The sequence below is a fragment of the Rhinopithecus roxellana genome, chromosome 16, assembly GCF_007565055.1.
Source record: "Rhinopithecus roxellana isolate Shanxi Qingling chromosome 16, ASM756505v1, whole genome shotgun sequence".
NCBI lineage: Eukaryota > Metazoa > Chordata > Mammalia > Primates > Cercopithecidae > Rhinopithecus > Rhinopithecus roxellana.
Genome location: NC_044564.1, coordinates 94,119,361 through 94,136,165, shown reverse-complemented (window position 1 = coordinate 94,136,165; position 16,805 = coordinate 94,119,361). Strand labels below are relative to the sequence as shown.

Sequence of the window (16,805 nt, the reverse complement as noted above, 5' to 3'; positions counted from 1 at the left end):
AAAGGGGGGGGGCGGAGCAAGATGGCCGAATAGGAACAGCTCCAGTCTCCAACTCCCAGCACGAGCGACACAGAAGACCAGTGATTTCTGCATTTTCAACTGAGGTACTGGGGTCATCTCACTAGGGAGTGCCGGACAATCGGTGCTGGTCAGCTGCTGCAGCCTGACCAGCGAGAGCTGAAGCAGGGTGAGGCATCGCCTCACCTGGAAGCGCAAGGGGGAAGGGAATCCCTTTTCCTAGCCAGGGGAACTGAGACACGCAACACCTGGAAAATCAGGTAACTCCCACCCCAATACTGCGCTTTAAGCAAACGGGCACACCAGGAGAATATATCCCACACCTGGCCGGCAGGGTCCCACGCCCACGGAGCCTCCTTCATTGCTAACACAGCAGTCTGCGGAGATCTATCCGAAAGGCAGCAGTGAGGCTGGGGGAGGGGCGCCCGCCATTGCTGAGGCTTAAGTAGGTAAACAAAGCCGCTGGGAAGCTCGAACTGGGTAGAGCTCACAGCAGCTCAAGGAAGCCTGCCTGTCACTGTAGACTCCACCTCTGGGGACAGCGCACAGCTGAAGACCAACAGGGGAAGCAGCGGGGGCCTGTGCAGACGCGAACGACTCTGTCTGACAGCTTTGGGGAGAGCCGTGGATCTCCCAACGCGGAGATTGAGATCTGAGAACGGACAGACTGCCTGCTCAGGTGGGTCCCTGACCCCTGAGTAGCCTAGCTGGGAGACATCCCCCACTAGGGGCAGTCTGACACCCCACACCTCACAGGGTGGAGTACACCCCTGAGAGGAAGCTTCCAAAGTAAGAATCAGACAGGTACAATCGCTGTTCAGCAATATTCTATCTTCTGCAACCTCTGCTGCTGATACCCAGGCAAACAGGGTCGGGAGTGGACCTCAGGCAATCTCCAATAGACCTATAGCTGAGGGTCCTGACTGTTAGAAGGAAAACTATCAAACAGGAAGGACACCTATACCAAAACCCCATCAGTACGTCATCATCATCAAAGACCAGAGACAGATAAAACCACAAAGATGGGGAAAAAGCAGGGCAGAAAAGCTGGAAATTCAAAAAATAAGAGCGCATCTCCCCCTGCAAAGGAGCGCAGCCCATCGCCAGCAACAGATCAAAGCTGGTCAGAGAATGACTTTGACGAGATGAGAGAAAAAGGCTTCAGTCCATCAAACTTCTCAGAGCTAAAGGAGGAATTACGTACCCAGCGCAAAGAAACTAAAAATCTTGAAAAAAGAGTGGAAGAATTGACAGCTAGACTAATTACTGCAGAGAAGGTCATAAACGAAATGACAGAGATGAAAACCATGACACGAGAAATACGTGACAAATCCACAAGCTTCAGTAACCGACTCGATCAACTGGAAGAAAGAGTATCAGCGATTGAGGATCAAATGAATGAAATGAAGCGAGAAGAGAAACCAAAAGAAAAAAGAAGAAAAAGAAATGAACAAAGTCTGCAAGAAGTATGGGATTATGTAAAAAGACCAAATCTACGTCTGATTGGGGTGCCTGAAAGTGAGGGGGAAAATGGAACCAAGTTGGAAAACACTCTTCAGGATATCATCCAGGAGAACTTCCCCAACCTAGTAGGGCAGGCCAACATTCAAATTCAGGAAATACAGAGAACGCCACAAAGATACTCCTCCAGAAGAGCAACTCCAAGACACATAATTGCCAGATTCACCAAAGTTGAAATGAAGGAAAAAATCTTAAGGACAGCCAGAGAGAAAGGTCGGGTTACCCACAAAGGGAAGCCCATCAGACTAACAGCAGATCTCTCGGCAGAAACTCTACAAGCCAGAAGAGAGTGGGGGCCAATATTCAACGTTCTTAAAGAAAAGAATTTTCAACCCAGAATTTCATATCCAGCCAAACCAAGTTTCATAAGTGAAGGAGAAATAAAATCCTTTACAGATAAGCAAATGCTTAGAGATTTTGTCACCACCACGCCTGCCTTACAAGAGACCCTGAAGGAAGCCCTAAACATGGAAAGGAACAACCAGTACCGGCCATCACAAAAACATGCCAAAATGTGAAGACCATCGAGGCTAGGAAGAAACTGCATCAACTAACGAGCAAAATAACCAGTTAATATCATAATGACAGGATCAAGTTCACAAATAACAATATTAACCTTAAATGTAAATGGACTAAATGCTCCAATTAAAAGACACAGACTGGCAAACTGGATAAAGAGTCAAGACCCATCAGTCTGCTGTATTCAGGAGACCCATCTCACATGCAGAGACATACATAGGCTCAAAATAAAGGGATGGAGGAAGATCTACCAAGCAAATGGAGAACAAAAAAAAGCAGGGGTTGCAATCCTAGTCTCTGAAAAAACAGACATTAAACCATCAAAGATCAAAAGAGACAAGGCCATTACATAATGGTAAAGGGATCAATTCAACAGGAAGAGCTAACTCTCCTAAATATATATGCACCCAATACAGGAGCACCCAGATTCATAAAGCAAGTCCTTAGAGACTTACAAAGAGACTTAGACTCCCATACAATAATAATGGGAGACTTCAACACTCCACTGTCAACATTAGACAGATCAACGAGACAGAAAGTTAACAAGGATATCCAGGAATTGAACTCATCTCTGCACCAAACGGACCTAATAGACATCTATAGAACTCTCCACCCTAAATCAACAGAATATACATTCTTCTCAGCACCACATCGCACTTATTCCAAAATTGACCACATAATTGGAAGTAAAGCACTCCTCAGCAAATGTACAAGAACAGAAATTATAACAAACTGTCTCTCAGACCATGGTGCAATCAAACTAGAACTCAGGACTAAGAAACTCAATCAAAACCGCTCAACTACATGGAAACTGAACAACCTGCTCCTGAATGACTACTGGGTACATAACGAAATGAAAGCAGAAATAAAGATGTTCTTTGAAACCAATGAGAACAAAGATACAACATACCAGAATCTCTGGGACACATTTAAAGCGGTGTGTAGAGGGAAATTTATAGCACTAAATGCTCACAAGAGAACGCAGGAAAGATCTAAAATTGACACTCTAACATCACAATTAAAAGAACTAGAGAGGCAACAGCAAAAACATTCAAAAGCTAGCAGAAGGCAAGAAATAACTAAGATCAGAGCAGAACTGAAGGAGATAGAGACACAAAAAACCCTCCAAAAAATCAATGAATCCAGGAGTTGGTTTTTTGAAAAGATCAACAAAATTGACAGACCGCTAGCAAGACTAATAAAGAAGAAAAGAGAGAGGAATCAAATCGACGCAATAAAAAATGATAAAGGGGATATCACCACCAACCCCACAGAAATACAAACAACCATCAGAGAATACTATAAACGCCTCTATGCAAATCAACTAGAAAATCTAGAAGAAATGGATAATTTCCTGGACACTTACACTCTCCCAAGACTAAACCAGGAAGAAGTTGAATTCCTGAATAGACCAATAGCAGGCTCTGAAATTGAGGCAACAATTAATAGCCTACCCACCAAAAAAAGTCCAGGACCAGATGGATTCACAGCTGAATTCTACCAGAGGTACAAGGAGGAGCTGGTACCATTCCTTCTGAAACTATTCCAATCAATAGTAAAAGAGGGAATCCTCCCTAACTCTTTTTATGAGGCCAACATCATCCTGATACCAAAGCCTGGCCGAGACACAACAAAAAAAGAGAATTTTAGACCAATATCCCTGATGAACATCGATGCAAAAATCCTCAATAAAATACTGGCAAACCGGATTCAGCAGCACATCAAAAAGCTTATCCACCATGATCAAGTGGGCTTCATCCCTGGGATGCAAGGCTGGTTCAACATTTGCAAATCAATAAACGTAATCCAGCATAGAAACAGAACCCAAGACAAGAAGCACCTGATTATCTCAATAGATGCAGAAAAGGCTTTTGACAAAATTCAACAGCCCTTCATGCTAAAAACGCTCAATAAATTCGGTATTGATGGAACGTACCTCAAAATAATAAGAGCTGTTTATGACAAACCCACAGCTAATATCATACTGAATGGGCAAAAACTGGAAAAATTCCCTTTGAAAACTGGCACAAGACAGGGATGCCCTCTCTCACCACTCCTATTCAACATAGTGTTGGAAGTTCTGGCTAGGGCAATCAGGCAAGAGAAAGAAATCAAGGGTATTCAGTTAGGAAAAGAAGAAGTCAAATTGTCCCTGTTTGCAGATGACATGATTGTATATTTAGAAAACCCCATCGTCTCAGCCCAAAGTCTCCTTAAGCTGATAAGCAACTTCAGCAAAGTCTCAGGATACAAAATTAATGTGCAAAAATCACAAGCATTCTTATACACCAGTAACAGATAAGCAGAGAGCCAAATCAGGAATGAACTTCCATTCACAATTGCTTCAAAGAGAATAAAATACCTAGGAATCCAGCTTACAAGGGATGTCAAGGACCTCTTCAAGGAGAACTACAAACCACTGCTCAGTGAAATCAGAGGACACAAACAAATGGAAGAACATACCATGCTCATGGATAGGAAGAATCAATATCATGAAAATGGCCATACTGCCCAAGGTTATTTATAGATTCAATGCCATCCCCATCAAACTACCAATGAGTTTCTTCATAGAATTGGAAAAAACTGCTTTAAAGTTCATATGGAACCAAAAAAGAGCCCGCATTGCCAAGACAATCCTAAGTCAAAAGGACAAAGCTGGAGGCCGTCACGCTACCTGACTTCAAACTAGACTACAAGGCTACAGTAACCAAAACAGCATGGTACTGGTACCAAAACAGAGCTATAGACCAATGGAACAGAACAGAGTCCTCAGAAATAATACCACACACCTACAGCCATCTGATCTTTGACAAACCTGAGAGAAACAAGAAATGGGGAAAGGATTCCCTATTTAATAAATGGTGCTGGGAAAATTGGCTAGCCATAAGTAGAAAGCTGAAACTGGATCCTTTCCTTACCCCTTATATGAAGATTAATTCAAGATGGATTAGAGACTTAAATGTTAGACCTAATACCATAAAAACCCTAGAAGAAAATCTAGGTAGTACCATTCAGGACATAGGCATGGGCAAGGACTTCATGTCTAAAACACCAAAAGCAACGGCAGCAAAAGCCAAAATTGACATATGGGATCTAATTAAACTAAAGAGCTTTTGCACAGCAAAAGAAACTACATCAGAGTGAATAGGCAACCTACAGAATGGGAGAAAATTTTTGCAACCTACTCATTTGACAAAGGGCTAATATCCAGAATCTACAAAGAACTCAAACAAATATACAAGAAAAAAACAAACAACCCCATCAAAAAGTGGGGAAAGGATATGAACAGACATTTCTCAAAAGAAGACATTCATACAGCCAAGAGACACATGAAAAAATGCTCATCATCACTCGCCATCAGAGAAATGCAAATCAAAACCACAATGAGATACCATCTCACACCAGTTAGAATGGCAATCATTAAGAAGTCAGGAAACAACAGGTGTTGGAGAGGATGTTGAGAAATAGGAACACGTTTACACTGTTGGTGGGACTGTAAACTAGTTCAACCATTATTGAAAACAGTATGGCAATTCCTCAAGGATCTAGAACTAGATGTACCGTATGACCCAGCCATCCCATTACTGGGTATATACCCAAAGGATCACAAATCATGCTGCTATAAAGACACATGCACACGTATGTTTATTGCAGCACTATTCACAATAGCAAAGACTTGGAATCAACCCAAATGTCCATCAGTGACAGACTGGATTAAGAAAATGTGGCACATATACACCATGGAATACTATGCAGCCATAAAAAAGAATGAGTTTGCGTCCTTTGTAGGGACATGGATGCAGCTGGAAACCATCATTCTTAGCAAACTATCACAAGAACAGAAAACCAAACACCGCATGTTCTCACTCATAGGTGGGAACTGAACAATGAAATCACTTGGACTCGGGAAGGGGAACATCACACACTGGGGCCTATCATGGGGAAGGGGGAGGAGGGAGGGATTGCATTGGGGAGTTATACATGATATAAATGATGAATTGATGGGTGCTGACGAGTTGATGGGTGCAGCACACCAACATGGCATAAGTATACATATGTAACAAACCTGCATGTTATGCACATGTACCCTAGAACTTAAAGTATAATAAAAAATAAAGAAAGAAAGAAAGAAATGAAAATAGAGAAGAGAAAAAAAAATTAAAAGGAAATTAAAAGGAGAATGGAATAAATGGTTGCTGAATACATATAAATACACTTGGAACTTGAACCAGACATCAAAATATGGGTCTGATAGTTGTTTGTATAGAGTAGGAAACTGAATCTCGAAAATGAGGTAAGTGGACCTGTAATTACTATGCACAGGAAAAGTGCACACTCTACTCAGCATGATACATGAACATTTTTAGAATTAACGGGTATGCACGATGTTTCTAGGATGACATACACATTTATTGTGAATTTAAAGGTGTACCTAAATGTCTGGCTTAACACAGGTTTTATAGGTATTCTTCACAGCATTTTTCAGGGGAAGATTTCTAGAAGTGAGTGTTGGATGTACGTTAAGTGAATTGGGATCATTGCGTTAGTGAGTCATGCAAAAGAGATCTAAACCATGGTGTGGAGGCAAACTGAGAAGATTCGGAATGAGAGAGACCTGGAATAAGGCAGGTGCTGTCCCTTGGTGATGGTGATCTTAGGCAGATTACCTGTCTCAGCCTGTTTCCTCATTCATAAAATAGGAGTAGTCCCATCCATCTCATTGCTTGATTCATTCAGTCATCCAACAGATGCTTACTGAGTGCTTTCTTGGTTATCTATTGCTGCATAACAAATTACCCCAAAATGTGGTATCTTAAAACAACAATCATTTCGTTATACCTCATGAGTTTGTGAGCCAAGGACTTGGGCAGGGCACAGGTGGGTTTTCTGCTCCAGGTGGCCCAGGTTACTCGTGGTCTTCAGCTGGTGGATGGGGTGGGCTGGAGGGTTCATGATTTTTCACTCACATGTCTGATACCTTGTTGGGGATGGCTGGAAAGAACAGAAACTGACACAGTATCACTTCTGCCATAGTCTCATGGTCACAGCAGGTGCTATGCTGCCCAGATTCAATAGGAGGGGACATAGAGTCCACTCCTCTCGATGGAAGGAAAGTCAAATAATTTATGGCTGTGTTTAATCTGCCACAGTGTCTGCTATGTGCCAGGTACCATTCTAGGTGCTGGAGATACGGCAGCCAACAAAATACACAAAACTCCCTGCCCTCATGGAATTTGCATTCTGGTGGGAAAACTGTAAGCAAAATACACATATAAATTAAATACTATATTAGGAGGTACCATGGGGTACAATGGTGCAGGGAAGGAATGTGGAGAATAGGGTGGATGGTCAGGGAAGACTGGTCTGAGAAGATGATGGTTGAGCACTCACTTGAAGAAAGTAAGGGAGCAACCTGGAGAACTTTCCAGATAGAGAGAGCAGCAGGCTTAAGGGCTCTGACCTGGTGTGTAAGAGGAACGGCAAGACAGCCAGGGTTGTTGGAGAAGAACTGGTTGGGGAGAGCCACAGGAGAAGAGGCCAGCTGGTGGGGGCCCTGTGGGTCATCCTATGTTGTGAAGAGTAAATACGTCATTATGAAAGTGCCTAGCTCCTTGCCTGGAACAATGGTAGGCTCTTGACACACAGTAGCTTCTATTATTGATAGAACTCAGATGTGGGAGCTCCCAGGTGTAGGAATTTTCAGGTATGGGAGTTCCCAGCACCCGCCTTACTCCACTCAATACCCAGTCTTTAGCCACAGTTGCTCTTCTGGCACTGGTGGTATTGACTGTTTCTGAGCCGTCACTGGCCAGCAAAACACAATCAGGAAGGCGAAAACATGATGATAATCAGCCTCATAATCAGCCTCTTCTCTAATAACGTTAGTATGGTAGCTAGACCTTGCCTTGGTAGATTTTGTAATGTAGGGGAAAATGAGCTTGTGTGTGTATGTTTGTGTATGTACACCCTGGGTGATTCTTGAGAGATCAGCTTTTGATTATATTTTCTCCTTGAAACTATTTTCATTCATGGCCCACAAGGACAATTTGTACAAGGAGAAATTCAAACAATAGTCAAATATATAGAAGCATGATTGGCAATCAAAGAATGCAAATTCAAAGACTTATGAAGAACCTTTTTATACCAATTAGCAAACATTTAAGAAAATATCAGTGCTGGTGAGGATGTGGTGAAACAAAAAACTCCCACTTGGTGATTGCATTTTTGCCACTGTTTTTTTGGAAGGAAGTTTGTCACTTTATAGAAAGAATCCTGAAAACATGCTTATCCTTTGGCCTAGTAATTCTACTTTTGGGGATTTAGCTTAAGAAAACAAATCAGAAGTTAGAAAAAAAACTTGTTTTATGCTCACAGCTATTCCTTGTTGTATTTTCTGTACTAGCAAACAGTTGGTGACAGTGGGAAAGTAGTTAAGTGACCTAAGAGACATGCGTTAAAATTGGTAAGCATAAAGATCATGTGGTATAATCATGTGGTATGATCATGTGGTATCTTTTGCTTTAGGCACAGCCTCATCACCTGTCCCGCCTTCCTTTAGACTAAAAGGATGAGCAGAGCCAAGTTGGAAGCTCCATATTATAGCAGCTCTCTAGACCTTTCTCATCTCTGTACTTTAAATGAAACAAAACAAAAAACTTTTCTTGACTTTATACTCTTAAACTTTTCTTGTTGTTTAATTGTTCTTTTATGTCATCATTATTTAATTGCTCTGTGCTCTTTGTAAGCCATAGTATAATGGAGTAAAGTGAAATAGGGTAAAGTCCATACCAAACTTAAAACTGTACAAAAATTAGGGCTGCAGATGGACAAGAACTGAAAGAAGCCACCTACTGTTTGAAAATGGTTTAATATATTGCCATGACTGTATTTTGGGGGAGTGTTTTTATTCTTTAGCTTTAGAATTCCGTTAATGTTGCTTTAGTATCATTTGTATAATAATAAAAAAACCCTTTCTTTCCTTCTCCAAATTGAATTTCTATTTACTGACATTTATAATTCATGATAAGTTCTTGGTCTGGCTGTTTGGAGTAAAGGTTTAAGGCAATCTCATCATCATCCTTTTGCCCAAGAAAAAAATTAACAATTTTTAAAGCATTTTAAAAAATGTTACTTTACCAATTATGAATGTAGTGTCTGCTTAGTGTGAAATATTTTAAAATTGAGAAAAGAATAACACAATTTAAAAAAATCGTCTATAATCATGTGTTCTGATACTTCTTGCAGATTTCTAATAAGTACCTTAAAAAAAAAAAGACCCTGCTCATTATGGAAAATTGAGAATACCCACAAAAGGAGAGAGAATAGTACATTGAATCCCTATGTGTTTGTTTCCCAGCATTAGCCATCGTAAACAGAGCTAATCTTGTGTCATCTCTGCCCTCCCCCTCATTCCCTCCTTTTCAACACTGAATTATTTTAAGCAATTCCCAGACATACTATTTTATCAGTATTTCAGTATGCTTTAAAAAGTACCATTTTCACATTCAAAAGGGTAGTAATCTCTTAAAATTACCAAACAACCAATAAATGTTTAGATTTCCCTGATTGTCTCATTAAAAGCAATTGTTTGAAATAGTTTGTTTAAATCATGATCCAAGGATGGGTGTGGTGGCTTATGCCTGTAATCCCAGCACTTTGGGAGACTGAGATGGGAGGATTGCTAGAACCCAGGAATTTGAGATAAACTTGGACAACATAGTTAAGACCTTGTCTCTAAAAAAAGATAAATTGTGATCCAAACAAGGTGTATACATTGTATTTTATTTATTTATTTATTTATTTATTTATTTTAGAGATGGGGTCTTGCCATGCATGTTGCCCAGGCTGGTGGTGTCAAATTCCTGGGCTCAAGTGATCCTCCTGCCTTGGGCTTCTAAAGTGTTGGTATTACAGGCGTGAGTCAACACACCCGTCAATATGTTTTTTTTTTTTAAACCTTTTTATTTTGCAGTAATTTTAAACATACAGGAAAGGGGCAAAAACAATATAGAGACTTCCTATATATCCCCTAGTGTTAACATTTTGCGTAACTGTGGCATACTTATCAGTATCAGGAAATTAACATTGATGCAACACTATGAAGTAATCTACAGACTCTATTTGAATTCTGCCAGTTTTCCCATGAGTGAGCCTTTTCTGGTTCAGGATCTCATGAAGGATCCACAGTGAATTGTCATGTCTGCTTAGACTTGGCTAATATGGAACAGTTGCTCAGATTTTGTCTTTTATGACCTTGACTGGTTTGAAGAGGACTGGTCAGTTATTTTGTGAAATGATGTTAAATTTGGGCCTGCCTGGTGTTTCTGTCATGTTGGGGTGATCAGACCCAACAGCAGGTCGTGGGGGCAACGAAGTCTGTCGAAATCAAAGGACTGAGAAAAGACAGTTTGAAAGAGAAAGTGGGACCAGGGGGCCATCACTAAGTATGGAGGCTGTGAAGGCCTGGAGCTCTGGAAGCCCAGACTGTTGGTGATCAAACAAAGAAACAGGTGGTGAGAATATGGGACAGGGCAAGTACATGATCTACAGCTGTGACAGTTTAGCATTTCCTTTGCGGCATATGGAACATGTTCTGCTACTTGAGATAATGGAGATCAGGTTCTTTTAACTCGATACAATCAATCCTGGGAGAGCAAGGAGCAAGGAGCCAGCAAGTCTAGACACATTCCAGAGCCACAAGGGGTCCCTGATTCCTGGATTCTGTCCAAGCCAAGAGGGGTTTTATGCCCTGGGCTTAGATTATGGTGCATCAGGGTAGCCTTCCACCCTTCAGCACAGAGCTTGGTGTTCCAAAGGCCATAAGGAGTTTTAGACTCTGGACCCCGGGCATATTCCAAGACTCTTTACATTATGTCAGATATCAAGCCCTGCTTCAGCTTCTCCCAACACTCAGCTTTTCTCCCAACACTCTCATGATTAGATTGAGGTTGTGTGTTTTTGGCAAGAATAGCATGGAAGTGACGTGCTCTTCTTGGTGTATCTTATTTGTAGGTGCGTAATGTCAGTCTGTCATTATTGATGAGGTTAGTGCTAGTCACTTGGTTAAAGTGGAATCTTCTGGGTTTCTTCACTATAAAGTCACTATTTTATTACCTTTATAATTAATTTTGTGGGGAGATCTTTTGAGACTATATGAATATCCTGTTTCTCTTCATACTTTGAAGAATTCTAGCATCCATTGATGATTCTTACCTGCAACAATTATTACTGTGGTGTTTGCCTAGTTGTTATTTTCTTTTTCTATCTTTCCTTCTACTCTTATTAGTTGTAAGTCTACTATGAGGAAGAGCTGTCCTCTTCCTCCTCCTGCATTTGTTTATTATTTAGTTATTTGTTTCTATCAGTATGGACTTGGGGATGTTGTTTTACTCTATAAGTTATAAGCCATTACTATCATTATTTATTTTATTGTTCAAATTGACCCATATTTGGCCATTGGGAGCTCCTTCAAATTGATTCCTGTGCCTTTTCAACATAACTCCTTGTTTTTTGAGCAATTCCTTGCTTTCTAGGAGCACAAGATCTCTTGGGCTCATCTTGTATTATATTTTCCCTGCTCCAGGCCTGGAAGCAAGTATTTTCCCAAGAAACACTGGTTTCTTTTATTGGAAAATGGTATTTAGAAACCAAGATGTGAATGATGGGTATCCTTATTACTACTGGAGTGTTACTGCCTCTAGGATTTGTCAGTGTACAGAGCTGAAATATGTATATGATACATGCATACAAACATCTGTATTTCTATATCTTTCCAGTTCTGTGTGTATGTGTGTGTGATCATGAATTCAGACTGATTCTACAGAGTTCGTTCTTCCCTTTCTTTCCTTTTCTTTCTTTTTTTTTTTTAAACTGAGTCTTGCTGTACTGCTCAGGCTGGAGTGTGGTGGCACCATCTTGGCTCACTGCAACCTCTGCCTCTTGGGTTCAAGCGATTCTCCTGCCTCAGCCTCCTGAGTAGCTGGGATTGGCATGTGCCACCACGCCCTGCTCATTTTTGTATTTTTTGTAGAGACAGAGTTTCGCCATGTTGTCTAAGCTGGTCTCAAACTCCTGACCTCAAGTGATCTGCTTGCCTCGGTCTCCCAAAGTGCTGAGATTACAGGCCAACTTTTTAACTTATTGTTTAATAAGTAAACAGGTTTTCCCTCTTTTTTTTTTTTTTTACCCCATGTAATTTATTTGTTGAATATGTTGGGTCATTTGTTCTTTAGAGTTTTTCACATTATGGATTTTGCTGACTGTTTCTGTAATGTCATTTGACTTATTTCTCTGTTGACTCTATTTCTAGTAAAGTAGTAGTTTAGATAAGATGCATGGTCAAATTCAGGTTAAATTTTTTGGCAAGATTACATCATCAATGGTCATTTGTACTTTCAAATATTTGATAGTCCCTCTTTTTGTGATGTTACTAGCTATTGATCATTTGCAAATGGTGATAATTTGATTTCATTATTCCTTCTTTTATAGCTGAATACATCTATAAGAGAAACTTGGTTTTTCATCACCTATTTAGTTACCCTGAGGTGCAGCTCATACAGGAAAGTCAAAACAAGTTCCCTAGAATCCTCCGATGGTGACTGTATTATTAGCTTTCTATTGCTGCTTCGACGAATTGCCACAAACTTGGTGGCTTAACAATACAAATCTATTATCTTGCAATTCTAGAAGTCAGAAGTCTGAAATGGGTCCCACTGGACTAAAATCAAGGTGTTGGCAGGGCTGCATTCCTCCTGAAGGCTCTAGAGGGAGAGTCAGTTCCTTGCCGTTTCCAGCTCCTAGAGTCTACCTGATTTCTAGGTCTGAGTCCCCTTTCCATTCTCAGAACCAGCAATATATTTGCATATATGCAGGTTATACTGATTGTGCTGTTCTAGGGACTGTACTTTAGAACCACTGCTTTAAATAACCCTGTTCTTTTTTATAGGAAAAGGCATTTAGAGACTCTAGTCTAGATACCAAGGAGGACACTGATTCTAACCTTTTTTAGTGAAAGAAAGGAAACAACAGAAAATAGAAGTTCATATTGATATTTCAAATTCACTTTTAGAGTGACAAGTTTTAACTTCTTTTATGTTTGTATTTCTTTTCTACTTAAGGTTTTGGGTTTTACGACAATAATTGTTTAATAAATATATATATGTTATATATACTCACACAGTTTCAGAATAACATTACCAATATCATTACTTATAACATGATTACTAAAAACAGTTTAAGATTTTTTTTACAACCTCTTTTGTACTTAGAGAAATATCCCACTAGGGATGTACAAATTATTCTGCTTCAAAGTTATTGAAATAATTTCTGTCTGTTGGGTTAACCAGTTAACTGGTTACAAAGTTAGATTCTTTTGTTTGCTTGCTATTTTTTCAGTTTTAGGGGATTTTTATTTTATTTTTAAGGTAATTGTGTAAACATTTAGATGACTGCAGTGTCACATCTGTAAAATGAGTTCTAGTGTCTGTCTTTGTCTCTTCTACCTTATTCTCTCTTATACCTTATAGGCAGTGATTTAATTTGTTTTGTGGTTAAATAAATGGCAGTGTGCTATCCATACTTATTTCTCTTGGGTCTCTGCTGCTGCCATACACACTTAACAAAATGTTCCAAAGATTACTTTAGGGCAGTATATTTATATATAGAGAGAGAGTCCTCATTCCTTTTCCTTTATAGCTTAAGAGTGCTCCACTGTGAGAATGTACCATAGTTTATTCCTCTATTGGTGGACATTTGGATTGTTTACAGCCTTTTGCTATTATGAATAGTGCTTCAGTATTACAAATAGTATACATATTTAAAGGTAGTCATAATCATTCTGTATACTTTTTTTTCCTTTTTCTATAACATGGGAATAACATGAACTTTTTAAATGTTATTGTAAATTCTTTGTAAATGGTATTAAGACAGTGTTTTTCCTGATTGTGAAGATAATACAGGATTATATAGAAATTGTGGAAACTTAGAAAAATAAGTAAAAATCAATGGAAAATTACCCACAATTCCTCTACTTAGATATACTGTTTTGTTTTGATGTGTTACCTCATAGCCTTATGACATTTATATTAACATTTAGAAAATAATGAACATCTTATTATCTGTACAGTTGAATACTCTGGTTTGTTTTGACTCATAATTGTGGGTGTGTGTTTTTTAAATACCATACTCTATAATTATTTCTCTGTTGTTGACTATCTAGTTTCTTTCTGGTTTTCCAGCATTTTAAATAATATTGTGATAAGTTATCTGTTCATAAATCTTTTGCCAAATTTCAGATTATTCTTTTTTTTTTGAGACGGAGTCTCGCTCTGTCACCCAGGCTGGAGTGCAGTGGCCGGATCTCAGCTCACTGCAAGCTCCGCCTTCCGGGTTTACGCCATTCTCCTGCCTCAGCCTCCCGAGTAGCTGGGACTACAGGCGCCAGCCACCTCGCCCGGCTAGTTTTTTGAATTTTTTTAGTAGAGACGGGGTTTCACCGTGTTAGCTAGGATGGTCTCGATCTCCTGACCTCGTGATCCACCTGTCTCGGCCTCCCAAAGTGCTGGGATTACAGGCTTGAGCCACCGCGCCTGGCCTCAGATTATTCTTATAGTGGTTTTTGTAAGATTTTAAGTGAGAAGGAAATATACACTTGTATATTGCCTTAAATACATCTATTATCTTGTTCTCTTGTAGCAGTAATTTAGCAAGTCAAACACATAAGAGATTGAAATTTTTGTTAAATATATTCCATTTTTTCATTTTCTTCTGGTAGGATCTTAGAAATGAGGTTGAAAAATTACGCAATGAAGTGAATGAAAGAGAGAAAGCAATGGAAAATCGTTATAAGAATCTTTTGAGTGAAAGCAGTAAAAAATTGCACAATCAAGAGCAAGTGATCAAACATCTAACAGAAAGTACCAATCACAAGGACATGTTACTTCAGGTACTGTAACTTTTGTATTTAAATTTTTTCATTTGGCATGGGTTGTTTTTTTAAAAACAATTCTTTTGCAGAAATATTTATGATTACAGTAATCATTGCTATGTTTCAGAATACTTTAGAGCTTTCATGATGTCATTTGGGCTTCAGCCACCAGGGAGGTAAGTGTGGTGAAACAGATGCTCAGAGAAGGGAAGAAACGTATCCTGGGTCCTATGACGACTACATAGCAGAGCCTAGAGTCACGCTCTGGCTTGTTTTGCCCTAGTGCTCAGGCTACTTCACTGAGGCTCTTCTACTGCAAATATTTCCTGTTACTTATTTATACCATGCTCTTTCACTCCCCTTTACTTTTCTTCTGACTGTTCCTTTTTCTTTAGGAGTACCCTTCTTGTTTGATCATGTAGTGAATTTTTGAGATTCATCTCAGACTTACAGATAACCATGATGGAGTAAACACAGGCATTTAACTCTGCTTCCTACAGAAACCTCATTAAAATAACAGTGGAAGAATAAAAAGGTATAAATCCACAGGGACTAACTAGGAGAATGGAAGGAGGTATAATAGCAAGTGTGAGTTGTCAACAGAATTTTGGATAAGTGTGGCTTGTAGACAAAAGAGGTAAAAAGAAAAAAAAGACAGAAAAAAATTTGGCTAAGTGGATGGGTGACCATGTTAAGGGCATAGGATTCAGCTTTCTCCACACAGCTACATGCCTTTGGGACAAAAAGCCAACAAGAAGCAAGCTGATTTCTGCTACAGAACCCCCAGAAAGGCATGGCATGCATTGGGTATACCTGGTAACTTTAAAAATGGGAGACTGGCTGGAATTCTAAGCAGTTATAGGTGACCCTCTCCTCACAAGCGGGAGATCTCTGGAGACCTTAAACCAGAGAAGCTCTGGCTATGGGGTCACCAGATGTAACTGAAAGCAGGAGTGACCACTTAAGTGAAAACAGGGAGGGAGTGGAAGTGTGCATGCCCAGCAGTGAGATGCTTCGGAGGGGAGAAACAATGGAAAGATGCTGACAATTGGGGGTCCTCCAGCAAAATACCTGGGCCCCCACCTGAGCACCTCACTGTGAGGCCACCTTTGATGGATCCTTTCCACACTCTCAGAGCTGCTGAATACTTCTAACCCCTAAAAGTAGGTGCATGGCCTGGGTTTATCAAATAGGAGAAAAGAATTTAGGAGGAAAGATGACCTGGTGTGGTGGCTCATGCCTGAAATTCCAGCACTTTGGGAGGCCGAGGTCGGCAGATAACCTGAGGTCGGGAGTTCAAGACCAGCCTGACCAACATGGAGAAACCCCATCTCTACTAAAAACACAGAATCAGCTGAGTGTGGTGGCACATGCCTGTAATCCCAGCTACTTGGGAGGCTGAGGCGGGAGAATTGCTTGAATTTGGGAGGCGGAGGTTGCGGTGAGCTGAGATCGTGCCACTACATTCCAGCCCGGGCAACAAGAGCGAAACTCCTTCTCAAAAAAAAAAAAAAAAAAAAAAAAAAAAAAAAAAAAAGAGTTAAGACAAAGGCCAAACAGAGCAGAGGTACATAGAAGAAATAAGAAACATGCAAGGAGGAAAAAACAAGACAGCTTTTAAAAATCCAAAAATTCAGGCTATAACACCTTTAGATAAGGCTCTGACAAAAAAGATATTTGGAAAAGAAGAATGACCTATTGGAGATTGAAAGTATGATTGCAAATATAAAAATGTTTAAAAGAAGAGTGAGAAAAGTTGGAAGATAAAGTTGAGTCTTTCAGAAAATAGAAACAAATAAAAAGATGAGAAAATGGGAGAGAA

At 39.9% G+C, this 16,805-nt stretch overlaps 1 protein-coding gene across 3 annotated transcripts in view; it reads left to right on the top strand.

The window, feature by feature from the left end:
• The window catches only part of CDK5RAP2 (CDK5 regulatory subunit associated protein 2), a 204,784-nt gene that overhangs the window by 87,743 nt on the left and 100,236 nt on the right, over positions 1-16,805 (top strand). For all 3 annotated transcript variants that reach the window (XM_030919432.1, XM_030919433.1, XM_030919431.1), the window contains exon 13: positions 14,831-15,001. In XM_030919432.1, coding sequence (XP_030775292.1) covers positions 14,831-15,001 — 171 coding nt within the window. The remainder of the gene's footprint in view (positions 1-14,830; positions 15,002-16,805) is intronic.